General features: G+C 44.6%; 1 protein-coding gene across 1 annotated transcript in view; it reads left to right on the forward strand.

Annotated features, from left to right (window-relative positions):
* Positions 1-1,568: 1,568 nt before the first annotated feature.
* Positions 1,569-20,520, forward strand: part of LOC126176541 (solute carrier family 22 member 1-like) — a 77,656-nt gene continuing 58,704 nt past the window's right edge. Inside the window, exon 1 of the mRNA XM_049923697.1 lies at positions 1,569-1,652. Within this exon, the coding sequence (XP_049779654.1) occupies positions 1,593-1,652 (60 nt within the window). The 5' untranslated portion in view covers positions 1,569-1,592. The remainder of the gene's footprint in view (positions 1,653-20,520) is intronic.

Below are 20,520 nucleotides of genomic sequence, written 5' to 3' on the forward strand. Positions count from 1 at the left end.
TTTACGAACACAGATGCTGATTTGCTGAACACAGTTTGCCGCCCGGGATTAGCCGAGCTGTCTGGGGCGCTGCAGTCATGGACTGTGCGGCTGGTCCCGGGGGAGGCTCGAGTCCTCCCTCGGGCATGGGTGTGTGTGTGTGTTTGTCTTTAGGATAATTTAGCTTAAGTAGTGTGTAAGCTTACGGACTGATGACCTTAGCAATTAAGTCCCATAAGATTTCACACACATTTGGACATTTTTGAACACAGTACGAAGAACATTTTGGCATATGTAAGGCAGAGTATATGGTTCTAAATTTGCTACTATCAATAAATAACACACTGAAACTCAACTGATGCCATCATCAATTTAGCCTACCTGCCGAGTATGATGTGATGTGATTTTTTTTTATCTACTCCCTTGACCTGTCTTCTGCGAGTTTCTTTGTGTTTAACAGTTACTTGTTCCGTGTACCTAAGTGTATGATTATTTGCGTCTATATATATATCTGTGTGTGTGTGTGTGTGTGTGTGTGTGTGTGTGTGTGTATGTGTGCGTGTGTGTGGCGTGTGTATGTTTGGTTTAGTGTTAGTTTATGTACGTGTGGGAAACAGAGAGCGTGGCTTTCTAGACTAGACAAAGAATTTTTATGTATGTATTAGTTGAATACTGTGCTTTAGAAGACGCTAAACACACCTAAACGAGCTCTTCATCTAGGACATGAAGGCCCAAGCGATGTCTACGAGCCGTTCTGTTATGCTATGCCCTGCGGCGTCATGCCGATGGGGTGTGGAGAACACACCGTTCCCCCAGCCGTTTCACAGACGTTCCATACAGTGATGTACGATTCGATCAAGTAGTTTCTCAGTCCCGGCTGAGCCCTATACTTTTACAGTATTTTTAAACCCATTTGTATTGTTAATAGTGATGGCAATATTAAATAGACGATTATTGCACGTTAAAAAAATAGTTCCTCAGTAGGCGAGAAGAGTCTGGCTGCAACACATACCAATCCTCCAACTAAGGAAAAGTTCTTGGTAGTATCGGGAATCGAACCTAGGTCCTCCGCAGGACAGGCACCTACGCAGCTATGGAGACGGATCCATTTCTTTCACAGAGACGGATATTAGTTCGTCAATGTAACCTTAAGACAGATAGCAGGTATTTGGTGGTGTGTGTACTAAACCTTAGTCAAAGAAATTAATTTTGCGAAATCCATGCCGTATTTTCAGATTACGAAGGACAATAATGCGTAATTGAAGGACGCAACTGACGTCACTTCTGCTAATCAAGAAGTCTTATCATCACCAGCACGACGTTGAAACTATTTTACAGTATCATACACTTTAGACGGTGCTCCGTATGATGGTGTTTGATACACTGAAACAACCTACGAACGTTATTACGTTCCAGAGATAATGCGTAGCCACTTAAAAGCGTAACCTTATCTCTTTTCACGTTGCAGGACAAATACAACTGGAGGCACATGACTTTCAGTGACAGCAGATATTCACTGGCCTTTAACGTAATATTTGGTAATATATACAATGTTCAGCAAGTTCATTACGGCATTCCACCACTGTTCGAGCCAGGCTGTGGACGTGTGTGTCATGTCTTCCTCTGCGAAAGCGGAAAACGGTTCTCGCTACGACGAACAGCAGGAGCTGAAGGTATGCGATTAGCCATTGTAACGGCAGTAAACATTTCATTTATTAACTGTGTTTTTCTTTTCCGCAAATGCATTCCTGCTTTTTTCCGTAACAGCTGTGCCAAAACTGTATTTCTTATTTACCGCACATATTGATGTCAATAGTTCTGTATCATTGTTTTACTGAGAGAAGACAAGGTGCGACTTGTGTGGGGATGATTCCTTTACACTTTATGGGGAGCTCAGTTTTTATTCTCCATATCTGAAACCCATCTCTTAAATTGAGACATCAGTTTTTAGAACTATGTACCCGCCAGTAAACAGTAAAAAACAAAATAATATGGATGACATATGCATGACATCGACTTATTAGTTGTCAGTGTTACTGCTGTCGGTGAGGCAGAGAGCAGCTCTATCTTTTAAAATTGGAATCCTACCTTTTTTTAACTAATTATTTGTATGTTACAAAAAAGACGAATGATTGTCTACGTGCTGTAATAGTTTTTCGTTTTGAAATGAGTTAGGACACCAGACTAGTAAACGAAATGAGGACCCGCCAGTTATATGGCATGGTGTACCGTTTGTATCAAGTCTGCCTACGGTGAGCAGTTTCATTCAAATAATAACACTGAAAAAATTCTTATTTACTACTCTTCTTATTGATGTGCCTCTATTTAGCCGCGTTAAACTGTGTCGTACTGGAAGTAGAAAAATATCAGTGTTTAATTGTTCTCTTTATTCACCTTTTTTTTTTTTTTGGTACTTTGATTATTTTCGGCAGTACTTCAAGTAATTTAAGTAAGCCACAGTGAAATTCGTTCTAGAAGATATTTACTTAATATTAGCTCTGGTGGATATAAAGCAAGCGTTATTTAACTATATATGACGGTAGTATCTGTTCCCGAAAGAACAGTTACCGTGGATGACCATGCAGCTTTGCCAGAAATGAAATGCTAATTAAATGGACACCCTAGCTGCAAGCAGGCGTTGATATACTTCATTGGGGACATGTTGAAAATGTGTTCCCCGACCGGGACTCTAACCCGGGATCTCCTGCTTACATGGCAGACGCTCTATCCATCTGAGCCACCGCGGGTACAGAGGATAGTGCGTCTCCAGGGACTTATCCCTTGCACGCTCCCCGTGAGATCCACATTCCCAACATGTCCACACCACTACAATCGTAGTGCGCCTAAAAGATGTTTGCCCATCATACTCATTACTCGTGGCAGATTAAACTACCAAGTCCCGTACGAGTTCGGGCATATCGTGTGCGTTCGCACAAGAAGGTCAATGGCAGGAGATCCCGGGTTCGAGTCCCGGTCGGGGCACACATTTTCAACATGTCCCCATTGAAGTATATCAACGCCTGCTAGCAGCTAGGGTGTCCATTTACTTATCATTTCATGCAAGCATTATTAATGCTATCGGCCTCTGTGATGAAGAGGGGAGCAGATCGTGTTATTTCTTACGGAGGAAACAGAAACGCCTTGCAGCGCTTGCAGTAATTAGAAAGTGGCAGGAACCTGACCCATCAAGACTCGAGATTTATCATTACACGATTGAGCTGCTTGCGTTGTTCTGAGTTCCACGACTGCCTTGTTAATGAGGAATCGATAGATTCAGAAGAGCCAAAGTCAGTGCCGTGAAGGATAGCAGTGGACTATCGAGATTTCTTCCTGAGAGGAGAGGATGGACAGTGTTGCCTAGAGCGTGATTAGCGACACTGGTCTTAGGCCTGGAAAAGGGCTTGTTTCTAGCCGGACAAATATCGAATCACACAGTACTCTGCCTCTGGGGACTAATTTACAGTCGTCATGGTGACTACAGATGGGTCTTCTGCCGATGAGGCACGTTCACATTGATAACCTATTGGCAACACAGGTCACAGAAGAGGCAGCAAGTCAACACAATGACCGTATATGTGTTCGGATTTGGCGGTGTACGAATGTTGATATATTGGCATCGTTATCTTCATCCAGACCCAACACTAGGTGCGACCGTGTGGGATGCCAGTCGGTAAACTCCATTACCTCTTCTCGCTCGCGTAGCCGGTAATCTGCTAAGTGAACTTTATATTCCTGACTGAATGTCCAGTGTCGGTAGCCTGTCTTATAGATCTCCATGTGATTGCTTTCGAACAAGATAAGGCCACGTGGGGTATCCGCGTGGTCTTGGGCGCCTTGCCACGGTTTGCGCTGCTGCCCCTGTCGGAGGTTCGACTCCTCCGTCGGGCATGGGTTGCTGTGTTGTCCCGAGCGTAAGTTAGTTTAAGTTAGATTAAGTAATGTGTAAGCCTAGAGACCAATGTCCTCAGTAGTTTCGTCCCGTAGGAAGTTACAACTGTGGTGTCACCGCCAGACACCACACTTGCTAAGTGGTAGCCTTTAAATCGGCCGCGGTCCGCTAGTATACGTCGGACCCGCGTGTCGCCACTGTCAGTGATTGCAGACCGAGCGCCGCCACGCGGCAGGTCTAGTGAGACGTCCTAGCACTCGCCCCAGTTGCACAGACGACTTTGCTACCGATGCTACACTGACAACTACGCTCTCATTTTCTGAGACGATAGTAAGCATAGCCTTCAGCTACGTCATTTGCTACGACCTAGCAAGGCGCCATTACCAGTTAATATTGAGATTCTGAAGCATGTACTGTCAAGAGAGATGTACACCAATTACGGATTAAAGTTAAGTATTCCAGCAGCAACGTACCTTATTGGCTATATTAATTACATTGTCATTTTCCAGACCTCACGCCAGCCTGCGTGAGCTTAAAGGCGTGCATTTCGGCCTCCTCTAGCAACACGGTGTTGGCTCTTCTGCCAACACAATAACAACTAAATATAAATGACGAACAGAATAAAACGGCACCGCTTCTTGATCCTGCTGTCCAGTTGTACCCCGACAAGAGAATGGCTATTGCTGTAGTTATCATGTTTCTCAGATCCTATGCCCATTGAAAACATCTGGTCACTGGTGGTCGAGAGACTGGTAGATAACTATTCACGAGGTACTACGAACGATGAACTGTGGCATACAGTTATAGGTAGATGGAATGACACGATGGAATGACACCCGTATCTGTAATGCAAGTGCAGGTCGACACGATGGCTCACAAAGTTCCAGCTGTTGTGTTGCCTGAGGTGGCAGTTCTATGTACTAAATTTCAACTTCTGTACACCCTTAAATCACCTGTGAATTTACTAATTTATTCTTCCTATTACTATGTATGAAAACGATAAATAAAACTGAGCTTTCAGTTTTAACAGTCAACAGTGTTCATCACAGTGTTAACCAATGGAGGTGTAAGCCGTCAGATGCTTTTTTCGGAAGACGATAATTATTCGTGAAGTCAACAGACTAGTGGCATCGGAATGTTGAACACATTCCCCTCCCATTGCATACTGGTACCACTGAAACTCTTTGTGTACGTTGGTAATTATAATGTCCTCGTTTGAAGAACTACACTTCTGGAAATGGAAAAAAGAACACATTGACACCGGTGTGTCAGACCCACCATACTTGCTCCGGACACTGCGAGAGGGCTGTACAAGCAATGATCACACGCACGGCACAGCGGACACACCAGGAACCGCGGTGTTGGCCGTCGAATGGCGATAGCTGCGCAGCATTTGTGCACCGCCGCCGTCAGTGTCAGCCAGTTTGCCGTGGCATACGGAGCTCCATCGCAGTCTTTAACACTGGTAGCATGCCGCGACAGCGTGGACGTGAACCGTATGTGCAGTTGACGGACTTTGAGCGAGGGCGTATAGTGGGCATGCGGGAGGCCGGGTGGACGTACCGCCGAATGGCTCAACACGTGGGGCGTGAGGTCTCCACAGTACATCGATGTTGTCGCCAGTGGTCGGCGGAAGGTGCACGTGCCCGTCGTCCTGGGACCGGACCGCAGCGACGCACGGATGCACGCCAAGACCGTAGGATCCTACGCAGTGCCGTAGGGGACCGCACCGCCACTTCCCAGCAAATTAGGGACACTGTTGCTCCTGGGGTATCGGCGAGGACCATTCGCAACCGTCTCCATGAAGCTGGGCTACGGTCCCGCACACCGTTAGGCCGTCTTCCGCTCACGCCCCAACATCGTGCAGCCCGCCTCCAGTGGTGTCGCGACAGGCATGAATGGAGGGACGAATGGAGACGTGTCGTCTTCAGCGATGAGAGTCGCTTCTGCCTTGGTGCCAATGATGGTCGTATGCGTGTTTGGCGCCGTGCAGGTGAGCGCCACAATCAGGACTGCATACGACCGAGGCACACAGGGCCAACACCCGGCATCATGGTGTGGGGAGCGATCTCCTACACTGGCCGTACACCACTGGTGATCGTCGAGGGGACACTGAATAGTGCACGGTACATCCAAACCATCATCGAACCCATCGTTCTACCATTCCTAGACCGGCAAGGGAACTTGCTGTTCCAACAGGACAATGCACGTCCGCATGTATCCCGTGCCACCCAACGTGCTCTAGAAGGTGTAAGTCAACTACCCTGGCCAGCAAGATCTCCGGATCTGTCCCCCATTGAGCATGTTTGGGACTGGATGAAGCGTCGTCTCACGCGGTCTGCACGTCCAGTACGAACGCTGGTCCAACTGAGGCGCCAGGTGGAAATGGCATGGCAAGCCGTTCCACAGGACTACATCCAGCATCTCTACGATCGTCTCCATGGGAGAATAGCAGCCTGCATTGCTGCGAAAGGTGGATATACACTGTACTAGTGCCGACATTGTGCATGCTCTGTTGCCTGTGTCTATGTGCCTGTGGTTCTGTCAGTGTGATCATGTGATGTATGTGACCCCAGGAATGTGTCAATAAAGTTTCCCCTTCCTGGGACAATGAATTCACGGTGTTCTTATTTCAATTTCCAGGAGTGTACATCATGAGAAGGTAACTAGTATCTTCACTTACCACGAATACACAAGGAGGTTAGTATTTTAAGCAACTGAAATTTCCTGAGTTTCAAAGACGAAAGCGCCATTTAACAGGAATGCGATAACCCCTTCTGGTACCCTCTCTTTCCAACTTGTCTGCCGAACATTTGATGTGTCAACCTATTATTATTGAACCTGGAGACAATAAGTTCTTTTTCATACATACTTCTTAAAATTAGCTTACACTGCGTCAGAACTGTGGTTCTAAGGTGAAGTATCTGATCTACAGGAGATTAAGATACAATTCCAACAAAGATAACGTGTAGCTCCTATCCGCGGGACTGCTACGGTCGCAGGTTCGAATCCTGCCTCGGGCATGTGTGTGTGTGTGATGTCCTTAGGTTAGTTAGGTTTAAGTAGCTCTACGTTCTAGGGGACTTATGACCTAAGATGTTGAGTCCCATAGTGCTCAGAGCCATTTGTACCATTTGTAGCTCCTATACTCTTCATGCTTGTATTCCCAAAAGTAATGAAGACTTCGAGAAACAAATGAAATAATTAATTATTGACAGACTAGCTGTTACCGCTGCTGCTCTCACACATGATTAGTTTTGTTATGATGATTGCTATTAAGTATGTAAGCTATTGTACGTTCAATAAGGGCAGCTGCCCTCATGTGTATATATGTTATGGTAAATGTAGTGGGTGATTTGTGTCCCACACCGCTCCCCGGGTAACCCAAGTCATTCCAGTGCCACAAAGCACTGATGTGAAACTAATTGTTTCATGCCCTGCTTCACACACTAAAGGGTGATTCCTTTTTTTCTTTTCCTTTACTTCCTAGCTTAGCCTACTGAACTTCCTAAGCGTTCACGTTAGCTCCATACGATGTTTGATAGAAACTGATTCAGTAGCTTAGTCTTAGTTACTCTCATATAAGAAAGGGTGGGAACACGTAATGCACCAGGAACACTGCTTAACAAGACAATTCTGATAGGCCTTGTGTTATGTTGCGTGGAGGCATACTGGACTGGTTCCTGACTTATTCTAGGGCATGATTTTATCCGTAAGACCGGTATGATGTTAGAATTTGGTACCCGGACCTATTATTTCAAAGTTTCCTCCAACGATCGAGTAGCCTTTTGATCATGTGCTCATGTCGGAATGGGACGTGATTTCAGTAGTAACACGTGCCTGCTTGAGGTAGACTTCTCTAGTCAACAAGGGAAAGAGTTAAGTGAACTTTTGGGAGAATTTCCTGACGTAATTAGGTTGAGAGTCGCAGACGTCATTAGAAACCATTTTCGCGTTATGCATGATGTGCTAGTTCGCCAGTCTCCTTATCTCTTATCACCACCTAATACTGCAGCACAAAATTGAGGGCTCTTTAGAAGACGAAATCATAAGACCGTCTACCTCCCCCTATGGGTCCCCTATTTTCTTAGTCCCTAAAGATCGGGGGCAGGATTTCCGACCTGTGGTTGATTACAGGCTTCTCAATAGAAAGGTGTTTTTGGTGCCACTGCCTGATCTCCACAACTGTTCCACCTGGTTTTCTGGAGCACCTTGGTTTACAGTGTTAGATCTTGATCAGGCTAATTACCAGATACGCTTAACGGAGGAATCTAAGCATCTCGCCGCCTTCGAAACGGATTGTAATTCAAATGAGTTCAACCGGGTTCTATGCAGCATTTTTATCCTGTTTGTTGCATAAAATTTTAGCTGATTTAGAGTTTAATTGTGTCTTGAATTACTTGGGCGATGTGGTCATATTTCGTGCCTCCATTGAAGAGCATTTTGAGCACATTGGGAGATACTATCCAGGTTCAGGGACGCGGGACTAACGGTGAAACCCTCAAAGATAACCATGGCTAAGTGCCAGGTATCATTTTTGGGTCCCTTGGTGTCGGGGGACGGAATTACCATTGATCATTAACACAATAAGGCATTGGGAAATTTTCTACAGCCGTGAAATAAGAGAGAAGTTGCCGATTTGTAAGGATGGCTAATTACTTTCCCGTATTTGTCCCAAACTTTGCGCAACTTGCTGCTCCGTTAAAGTTGTTACGCAGAAATAACGAAAAATTCGTTTCAGCAGGAAGTCAGAAGCCAGCCTATGAAGGAATTAACACTGTCATTGCCAACCTACCGGTTTTAGCCGTACCTGACTTTAAGAAAGGATTTGTGGTTCAGATTGACGCTTGCAATACTGGTGTTGCGGCAGTTCTCTTAAAGGAAGATCAAGATACCGGGCGTTCGTTAGCATTTGTTTCCCAACGTCTGGAGGGGGCCTGAGCTCAATTACTCTGTATACAAGTGCAAAGCGTTAGCTGTGTTATTTGCCCTGAAAAAACTTCGGTTCTATCTCTAACATGGTAAATTCGACCTAGAGATGGATAATCAGGCCCTTAGTTGGGTCCTAGCTGGACCTAGGGAGACAGGGGGTATCGCGAGATGAGCGGTCCGCATTTCGGCTTTCCATTTTAAGTTTCGGCAAGTTAAGGGGTCCGATAATCTGGTTGCTGACGCCCTTAGCAGGATGATCCAACAGCCCGCGCTTGAAGAGGAAACGTCGTATAGTAACCTAGTATGTACGATCGTTACCGAGGTACCCCAACTGTTTGATTATTTGAAAACTGAAAAAGAACAGAACCAATTTGTGGTGGTGGTGGTGGTGGGGGGGGGGGGGAGGGGGTCAGGAATCAAATTAGATATGGACAGGAATCCAGTGAATATTTTATGAAGGACGGCATCATGTGTAACCACGTAAGTAGGTCTGGCGAAGCTAGAATTTGTCTACCACGAACCTTAGTGATTCCGGTCTTCCGGTACCTCCATGACTCTCCAGTAGGAGGGCATTCAGGTCTTTGTAAACCTTAGGCTAGGTCAAGGAGCACCTGACCTGGCCGACACTTTATAAAGAGATTAAAAGTTTAGTCAAACAATAGGGAGATTTTAAGAAGGGAAAACCAAGTACCTCCCTGGAGAGGAGATTGCTGCAGTCAGAACTGAAAGAGCATCTGTTGGACAAATCGTTTGTGAATTATGTGGGCCCGCTTCCCCAGAAGAAAAAAGGCAGTTCTTGTATTCTCGTAGTTGTGGACGCCTTCTACAGGTTCGATTTGTTGATATCTAGCCGGAATGTGACCGATCTTATCACCATCTCTCATCTTACTAATATATTTTAGATGGTTCGGTCCACCGCGGGCGTTGGTTACGGTTAACGCTCCTGGCTTTGTGGCAAGGTCGTTTATACAATTCCGTTTTGGCAGTGGGATAATACATGTAACCACCATACCTTATTTTCCTCAGGCTTCCTTTGCCGAAGGAATTAACCACCACTCCCAGTCAGCAAGGATTATTTTCCACCATAAATCGCAAAGGATGTGGGATACCACATTTTCCTGGTCAAAATTAACGTTTAACTTCACACGGCATGAACCAGCCCATGCCACCCCAGCTTGTTTAACGCTGGTAAATCCCACGCATTTTTCGCTCTCCAATATATGGAACATAAATGATATTCTACCTCCATATATCACTCCAGAGGTTCTTAGGGAGAAATGGGGGCGAGCTCTGGCAAATATTAGGAAGGCTCACGATCATCAGGTCTGGCGCTATAATAGAAACAAGCGCCCCTTTCAGGAGGAGATAGGGGATTTTGTCTACATCAGGAACATTTCTAGGCGGACTTCCCGGTCCATACGCAACTTTCAAAATTTTAAGCATGGTCATTCATTTGGTCAGGGATCTGGAAAAGGGGAAGTTCATAAGGGTTCATCTCACTCATAGTACACACTGCAGCGGAGTGAGGGGTTCTTAGCCCCGGGGGAGACTTGTTCAGGTTTGAGAGTGGGAGGTTTAGCCGTGGCGCCAATGAATTTGTAGACTGTAGTATCGACTACCTCTCTTGCGACCCGGTTGCCAATATCTATGAGGAAGAGTTGCTATCTGTGGATTGTGTCCATAGAAGGTCTTTGCTTGACGATATAGATGCTGGATTCGCTGGCCCGGGAGGGAGGCACGAAGTCTGGGGATTGGTGGTACCGTCGTGACAACAGGTTGTACGAGGTCCGAGTGGCCGAAGCCATGAGCTGCGCAAGGAGGGCCTGCGCAGAGTTAAGATACCGGAGGACTTCAAGGGGTTAGCGTCGACTACAAGCAGCAGGTTGACATACCGTCGGTTGGTTGGCAACATTCGTGTCCGACGACCGCTCATGGACCGGTTGAGCTCTTCTGCCTGGCTTTCATCGACACCTCACAGTAACCACCGTGACGCACCGTGGATCCATGGAACTGCTTGCTGATAAAGTCGAGTAACATTCTGTAATCCTCGTGGTGATTTGTTTGATTGTCTACCTGCCCTCCTTATTATTTTCTGGTTTGTACCTGACCCTCCGAATTTTACTTGGTCGGTTCTTTGCTCGTAAATATAGGCAGTAGTATTGTACTAAGACACTAGTTGTCGTCTGAAAATTTGTCCCGCTATCATATTGCCTTTCGTTTCTGGTTTTTACTCGGTCATTAATGAGCTAATTAATCAGCTCTTGGTCGTAAATACAGCCGGAACAATTGTACTAAGGCACAGGTTGTCTTTAAACACAAGAGGGACCTTGTGGTTAGATGTAGCTGTTAACCGGTTCAATTCTTTCATTGTAATAGCATTTCTCAGCCATTAGTATAATCTGAACAATCTGTTGCACTAATCTGTTCGTCTCTGTGTTTGAAAAACCCGGTCATTGGTGGTGCATTTTAGCTGGATCTTGTGGCTCCTCGCGTAGGAGTTTCGAGTCCTCTCTTGGCAAGGACGTGTGTGTTGGCCTTAACGGAGGTTACTTTAAGTTAGATCAAGTAGTGCGCAAGCCTAGGGGCCGAAGGCCTCAGCAGTTTGGTCACATAGTCCTTATCACAATTTTCCAATTTGTGGCTCCACCGAGTGAGTTAGCTTGTAATAAGTGTTCACAAGTAATGTTTTAAGACGTTCCTGCAGTTCCATCTTAATATCTGATAATCATCCTGGCAGATTAAAACTGTGTGCCCGACCGAGACACGAACTCGAGACCTTTGCCTTTCGCGGGCAAGTGCTCTACCAACTGAGCTACCGAAGCACGACTCACGCCCGATACTCACAGCTGTACTTCTGCCAGTACCTCGTCTCCTACCTTCCAAAGCAGTAAAGCAGGCAGAAGAAAAGCTGTGAGTACCGGGCCTGAGTCCTGCTTCGGTAGCTCAGTTGGTAGAGAACTTGCCCGCGAAAGGCAAAGGTCCCGAGTTCGAGTCTCGGTCGGGCACACAGTTTTAATCTGCCAGGAAGTTTCATATCAGCGCACACTCTGCTGCAGAGTGAAAATCTCATTCTGGAAAAATCTGATAATCAGTATAACCTTGAAAATATTAACAGCCAACAGTCTCCAGTAGAGATGGGCAAAACTGTTCTTTTCAGAGATTGGATCAGAACTGTTCACTCCCTGAAATGAATTAGCTCTTTTTCATGACTCACCACTCATTTACAATATAAAATAAATGGAAGGCACATTGCCCTTTAAACTTGGTTTATTCCAGTACTATACCTGTATTTTGATCTTATTTGATCCTATTTTGAAGTAACACAGATAATGAGTAAGAATTTTGTATTGTTTATTGAAATTTCCACGATATGACAAAGTTTTTGATTATTGATTTATTTTGCACTATCGTGGTTTTTTGGGTGATCGGAAAATGTTGTAACTTGAGATTTACATTAACAATATATTTGGCTATAACGTATTAAAATTTCATTAACCTCATACAAATACATCGCAAGCCATATATTTTGAAAGTGAACGTTTCCTTTCGAAGACGCCTAAAATCGCAAAAGCCATACCAGAATAAGAAAAAAAATATAAATTTGACTGTAAAACGAAAGTGCTGCATATAGCCTTACGCAGAATAAAACAAGGAAAATATTGGTGTATCACATTTTGCGATACGTTTATCGGTTCGCTCGTAATTAAAGCGTAAATTCGAGTGTCTATAATAAAAATCCTATAGTAAGAGGAGTCATCAGGAACCTAATCTAATCAGTTTAAACAAATAAAAATAAAATAAAAACAATTGATGTATACATAACATAATAATGTAATATACATAGCGGCATTACTACGAAGAACAATATCCAGTGGGGACGAACTCCGATGCAGAGGCGCTGAGTCGAGCAGGTCGAGCCGCGAGCTGTATTACTGCGTGAGCTGAGACCGCAGAGACCACAGTGACACCTGAGTCGCTTTGCTCGACGCTCTGGCTAGAGTCGAGACGGTGGGGCGAGTGTTGAGCGGGCGAGTTCCGAGGGAGGGGGTAGCGGTGAACTCACTCGCTCCGAGACAAATAGTTCGTTCCCTTGCGAGCGGGTTTTTGCAAGTAGTTCCTATGTTATCCGCTAGGTGGCTCTCTGTCCTGTTGCTCGCATCAACTGCCCAGAGGGCAGGACGTGCGACTGAAACGATCGCCGACAGAGTGCGATGCGAAGTTACGCTGCGCTAGACGCTGCGCGGCAGACGACGCACATGTGAAACACAAAATCCAATGGGGCACTGCACAATGCAGGCAGCCAAGGTGGAAGCAGGGCAGAGGCCGGCGCTGGCTGTGTTGTGTGGCGTGCACTGTGCTGTGACCAGCAGAGGCGCTGCTGATACGCTCCGTCTCTCTCTCTCTCTCTCTCTCTCTCTCTCTCTGCCGTGGGAAACGTTTGGAGCTACCGTTCTTTTTTTCTGAATCACTGATTATTCACTCCTTTGAAAGATTGAACTCTATGAATTAGTTCAAGAGCGGATCCCCCATCTCTAGTCTCCAGGGCTTTAGTCAAAATAAAATTGTCAGAAGGGACGTGTTGGGACCCTGTCGCACCTGGGTTGCCGATTGAAATTAAGAGGTTGGTTACTTTGAATTTAGCCTTATCGTTGTTATATTATTTGCTAATCGGTTTAACCTCTAAATAGACGTGCGCATCTTAACCCCGAACCATTCGATGTACAAGCTTTCAATTTAAATGTTGCGTCATCTGTTTTGAGTAAGTGAATCACTCTTGTCATTAGTGGGGCTTATACAGTTTTCATGTGTCGCAGAACGGCATTTAATAAGACAAACTGCGTCCAGCGCGGTGGTAAACACCATTACTTCACACGATAACAGTCGGACTGCAGGTCCAGCCGCCTTGTAATCATTATCATATTGTTTGCTGTTTTACAATACAGCATTTCAGATATATTTTGCAATAATTACAAGCTTACTAAACCTAAGGTTTAAGATCAAAATAATTTTGCAAATTCGTTCATTTTGTTAAAGAAAATTTTACGGGCTAAATGCTTCGATTATCTGTAAAACACAGTTTATATATGGTTAAATAAATAGGTTGTGTGAAAAGAAAGTAATGTTGGTGGGTCCTGCCTTCCACATTTTCCTTAATTCCAATAAGTATCAACTATCACTAATTTTAACTCGAGTCAAAGGTTGCAAATATTGGTGACTGGTTTAGAACTGAAAGCCACCTGGACCTACCTGAATCACTCCCTTATCAGCTATATTTATGCCAGTAGCACGTTAGCAAGCAGATTGGACGGAATTTATGTTACTAAAGCAGTCATATGCAGTATCGATGATTGTGAGATACGGCCCACAAACTTCACCGACCATTGTGCGTACCATGTTTCACCCAGATGCCACCAACAAGACCTTTTCATGGCCATAGGATGTGGCAGCTTAACGTTTCATTACTGCAGGAAGCTGAACTTAAGCGACGAATTAGGCAAACTTTGCACAAATGCTTACTGTTTCATACGAAGTATTAGTAGCGCATAATTTGGTGGACCGAAAATGCAAAACCTTTAATTCCTAAATGCGTTATGTAGTGCGCAAAGCTTCAAGCATATCGGTGCAAACAAACGGCGGAATATTACTTCTTCTATCTGCGAGACCTTTGTAAACAATCATATGCTCTTTTGGATAACATAATCAACCTGAAACGCTTTAAGTCGAAAATAACTGACCTAGTCTGACAGCATCTTGACTGGGTCCGAACGCCATCCGAAGACTAGTACGACTTTACGCAGGAACCTCCTTCGTTATACCATGTAACAAGGGAGTCGCTCAGAGGAAAACAAAGAACAATAACACCGCTGACGGACGGTAAAGGATCAGAAAACACAACTCAGACTGCCATAAGACCATATATTGCGAAATATTAGAGGGATCTCTACGCTGGAACGGAAAGAAAGAGACTGGACGGTGAAGAACCTTTAGCACATTCTGAACAGCAGATTGAAGCCCCTCCTATGACATATCATAGGCTTTTAGCAAACGAGTGCAGTAAAGGGACGTTCAATGCTACCTACATACCTTATGTGAGTATAGGGGCATAATCCTCAGTTGTATAAATGACAATAATCTTAACTTGGTGTTCTTAGACTTTAATAAATTTGATAAAATCAGTCATGGTTCCTTATTCAGAAAGACTTAAAAAGTGGGTTTCAACGATGATGCTACAAACGTAAAAAAGGTGTTTTTAATGGATTAAAGTCAATGAACAACATCAACGATCGGCATGTCAGAATGCTGTCTGTCTACGACATTAGAGGCGTTTGCTGTAGAACCTTTACTTTGGTCACTGCTTCAGGCATTGTTCCCTGAAGTCTTAACGGTAGTCGTATCATCCAGTCCGTTCCCCATATCAGTGTTTTCCACATATTACTTTCCTCCCCGATTGTGTGCAGAGAGATCTATGAAATCCTTGTGATGTCTGTGCTAGATCTGAATATTGAGAATAGAGGAACTGAAGATATAGACTGAATGAAACAGCCAGTATTACGTCTGTGTAGCAGAATTCGGTGTGTAGCTCACAGCATTGACGCCTATATCACCGCTAAGACAAAAACTTGCCCGAACTGTTAAAGAGCGAAAACAAGTTTTAACGCAAAACTGTGAGAGAAGGATGCAGAGTATTCTTATCCATGTCCTAATCCAGACATTGAGTTCCCTTGATTATGTTGGCATCTCGGAACTTGGATTTCACACACATTGCGTTTCCTGCAAATGTGGGATATATTAAAGAACGATGCTCCATCAATAACAAGACGTAACCTGCTCCTTCACGCCTAGGAATCACATTTTTGCTTTCTGATTCAGCTGGATGGTGTGTTCTAAATGCTGGAAAACTCACTGTAATATGTTATCACTGACAGAGCCTGTTGGAGACGCCGTGATCATCATCATCATCATCATAATTTTTGTCATCACACTCTTCAAAGAAGTTAGGTATAACATGCAGTATGTACTACTAATGAGATCTATATAGTCTGCAGAGCCACAACTTGTGATAAAAGAAAAATTGGGAATTCCTCTGCTTGCTTATTACAGAACTTGAAACATCTGGCAAACACAGGACACACGTAAAGACTATCAGCATTGCAGAGGTGGTGGCGCTATCCGATACTGAACACTAGACTCATCGACATCAGTTATGGAGCGGAGATGCAGGTTCACCTGGAAGACTGCTAGACGTACCTGTCGTCACGATTCTTGACTATCAGGATTGGTTAATTTGTCTTTCCGAACACTGCCAGCATGTGCGTGATATATCGTACAAGAGTGAATAATATGGACGCAACAGATTTCGAAAATATTGATTTAATGTTTTGTAATGTTAGGAAAAGGACTGTATATACACTGATAACCCGGAGCATTATGGCCAGCTACCTAGTAGCCGATATGTGTACCTTTGTCACAGACAACAGTGGCGACGTATCATGGCGTGGAAGCAATGAGACCTTGGTAGTTCGCTGGAAAGACTTTGCAACACATCCGCACACACAGTTCATCTAATTCCCGTAGATTCCAGGGTGGGAAACGATGAACTCTGACACCAAGTTCAATCACAGCGCAGACGTGCTCGATAGGGTCCAGATCCGGAGATTTTGGGGACCCGTGAGGGGGGGGGGGGGAGAGGGAAGGGGGGACCCACATTAGTTCGAACTTGTCACTCGCCACTGTGAACCTCCAGACCATCACGATCTGCCGTCGTCAAAACAGATAAGTCGCACATCATCTCCATTCTCCACACAGACAGCACAGACACTAACACAACCAGAACCAAGCGTGTGTCTGACTAGCAGTAATTCCTCGCAAGGTGAGTGACGCTGCTGTAGCTGGAGGGGATTATACGAATAGTAGGTCGCTGGTCATGATGTTCTAGATCAGTGTATAAGAAACGTCAGTTCCTGCTTACAGAGTCACACATAGTGGGTCTAAAAGGGGGCGGTTGTGGCTCCTTGTTTAATTCCCAAACACAGAGTGACAGGGGGTATCGCGAGATAGGCAGTCCGCATTTCGGCTTTCCATTTTAAGTTTCGGCAAGTTAAGGGGTCCGATAATCGGGTTGCTGACGCCCTTAGCAGGATGTTCCAACAGCCCGAGCTTGAAGAGGTTTGGTTCAAATGGCTCTGAGTACTATGAGACTTAACTGCTATGGCCATAAGTCCCCTAGAACTTAGAACTACTTAAACCTAACTTTCCTAAGGACATCACACAAATCCATGCCCGAGGCACGATTCGAAACTGCGACCGTAACGGTCGCGTGGTTCCAGACTGTATCGCCTAGAACCGATCGGCCACTCTAACCGGCTGGCTAGTAATCCACATGGTATTTCAGAAGTTAATACAAAGATAACCCTTACACAAGAGAGTCTGTTTTTGAAGTGTAAATTATTTATGAATGTATTATTGTGAATTGTTTCAGTATCAGTGTAAGGCACTGCTAATTGTTACTTTACTTTACTTCTCCGTGTCCAGATCAAATTTTATTTTTCCAATAGTTAGCCACCACAATGGCTTTGTCGTTGGCTTGTAGCAGGTCACTAAAACTGCAGGGCTCCGGCAGCAGTCGGCACATGAGCAGATGTGCCTCGTCTTGTACCTCTCCGCATCCGCAAAGAACGTCGTCATCGTTAGTCAGCAGACCCCACTTACACAGATTAGTTTTGCATCTGGGTACACCAGCCCTCAGCCTGTTTAGTGTTCTCCACACAGTATAAGTAAGTTTTTTTCCAGGTGCCATTTGCTCTTTTGGTATTATCTGCAGTGCGGTTTGTTCAGTCTTCCATCTACGGACTCTATTATCTTCCTGCGAACCGTCAAGGATCTTGGTTCTTGCAATAAAGCTATTTCTAGACTTAAGTCTCCGAGCCTGAGTGACGTGCCCATTCAGTGGGTGTCGAGAATCTGTTTCTTTCTTTATTCTCTCAGCGTCTACTGCCACCTGCCTTCTGATCTTGGATGGGGCAATTCCAGCAAGTAGGTACAAATTACCCGTTGGTGTGGGTCTAAGACAGCCTGTAACATTTTGCATTGTCTCATTTACAATTACATGAACCTGTTTAGCATGTGCAGATGCTTCCCATATTGGCGCTGCATAGTCTGCTGCAGAAACACACAGAGCAAGTGCTGATGTTGTCAGTACTGATGGTTGAGCTCCCCATTCATAGTTTGACAGCCTGCGGATGATGTTATTCCTGGAGCAGACTTTAACCATGGTGTTTTGGCAATGCTGCTTGAAGGAAAGCGTTCTGTCAAGTACAACCCCAAGGTATTTAGATGTTGGACAATGCTTTAGCCTCTTACCTTGCCACGTAACGTCGAGCTGAACTCCAGCATCTCTATTGCGCAGGTGGAAAGCACATACTTGGGTTTTGTCAGGGTTTGGCTTGAGGTGATTTGCGTCACAGTATTGAGCCAGTTCTTCAAGCGCTCTAGAGAGATTTCCAGATGTTGCATCAAAATTGGACCCCTGGATCACCACAGCTGTGTCATCAGCATATACCAAGGGTCTTGCATCTTGAGATATAGGTTGGTCATTAGTGTACACATTATAAAGGATGGGAGAAAGTACACTTCCTTGTGGTAAGCCATTCTTCCGCAGTAGCCATCTACTGTTCTTACCATTTAGGGAGGCATAAAATCTTCGATTCTGCACAAGACTACCAATAACCATCGTCAACCTACAGTCCCCTGTGAGGTGATATAATTTGCGCAATAGCTTTCTGTGGTTTACCGTGTCGTATGCAGCAGTAAGATCTATGAAAGCTGCTCCGGTTATTAATTTTTTTTCAAACCCGTCTTCTATATGTTGCGTCAGATTAAGTATTTGCCCACAACAAGATCGTCCTGATCTGAAACCGGCATGTCCTTTATCAGCTTTCCATCTATAGTTTCTGCCACCTGGTTGAGAATCATCCGCTCCAGTATCTTATAGAGATGGCATACAAGTGACACTGGTCTGTAACTTTTGGTGTGCGTTACCTCCTTGCCAGGTTTTAGTAAAGCCACCACTCTCGCCTGCCGCCATAGTTTTGGAATATTCAGCTCTTTAATACAGGTGTTCATCATTTGTAGTAACCAGTTTCGAGCTTTGGGCCCAAAATGTTTTATCTGCTCCGTTATAAGGTCATCAGTTCCAGCGGCCTTATTCAGTTTCATACTCTGAATGGGGTCTTCCAGTTCGGTTGCTGTGAATGAAGCATTGAGGAGTCCGTAATCTTTTTGTTCTAGGGGTATAACTCTTTCCCTTTCTCTTTTCCCTTTGGTTTTCCAATTCTTCAGCTGTTGGCTAGCAATCTGATTTTCTGTTACCCCGTTGTTCTTCTGCTGGTGGTCAATTGGGTCCCCACTTAAGTTTTTCAGTAATTTCCATGCACGTCTGCTGTTTTGTTTCATGTCAAGATTCTCGACTAGTTTGCACCACCGTGATCTCTTATCCTCAGCAATAGCCTGCATTAGTTCCTCCCCAGCCTCCATCGTATATTCGCTGAAGGGGTCCTGAGTGTACAGGTTTTGGTACCTGTCAAGTAAGACCTTGCTGCTGCCGGTCAGACCCTGGATGTACTAGGTACGGCAACCCCTTGGGATGTTTTTCCTTGAGATCCCTTTCACGAGATCGATAAATCTACCATACTCATCTGGTCGAGGAGGGATTTTCCCAATCTCTTCGTTCAATTGCTCTTTAAATTTCTGGCAGTCTGCCTTTTTGAAATTAAACCGTCTTCGGAAAGGCACCTCCTCTGGTTTAACCATGGCATTCACAACACAAAGACGGGTCTGTGCTGCCTACTTCCTACTCACAAAGATGTTGTCAGGATTATATCCCCTTCTCCAACTTCTGCTGTTGAACGATGCTGGCTGTTTTGGGTCATGAATGAGTTGTAGGTCGTTACTGTCAGCCCAGGATTCAAGCTGTACACCATTCTCATCAGTCTCATTATATCCCCATGCTTCACCATGGCAGTTGAAATCGCCCATCACAAAATTAATATGGTCATTTGTAAAATAGTTTGGTTCATGGAAAACAAAGTCCACATCTGGTGGTTTGTACACAGACGTCACAGATAACTTCTGGGCGCGAATGGTAAGTACTTCAATGTTATTTACTTCTGTCATTGCGGCTGATGTTACGTTGAGCCCGGGTCTGATGAAAATCGCACTCCCATACATGTCGTGAGGTCTTTCAATGGCCAAATCCATTCCTGCTATTTTAGATCTGTGGCTGGTGGCTCCCCGGTGTCTTTCCTGCACCAACAATACGTTGTTACTTTAAGAATGTATTACTAATGCTGCATGCCATTTTGGGGAAAACGCAGTTCAGTTCCATTTCGATTCTATTAAGGCAGAACTTGGTATTCTAATGAGGATATCTCAAATATTTACTCAAACAATAACAGCTTAATGTCTGCATAAGATGATACACTAAAAAAGTGTTGCTGACAAAGTAAAATGTTTATATATATAATCATTTTCTTTGATTTCATAACGATTCTTCTGTAATATATTATTACAGTGACGCAGATGAGGATATGGTTTCAGTTCATAGATGAGAGATGAAATTTGATAATGATGAATAGATGGGAAGTGAAAGAGAGGGAGGGAGGGAAGGAGAGATGATGATTGTGTGACCGATATGTAAATATATTGCGCTCACGTATGTGTGA

Source organism: Schistocerca cancellata, chromosome 3 (assembly GCF_023864275.1).
Source record: "Schistocerca cancellata isolate TAMUIC-IGC-003103 chromosome 3, iqSchCanc2.1, whole genome shotgun sequence".
Lineage (NCBI taxonomy): Eukaryota > Metazoa > Arthropoda > Insecta > Orthoptera > Acrididae > Schistocerca > Schistocerca cancellata.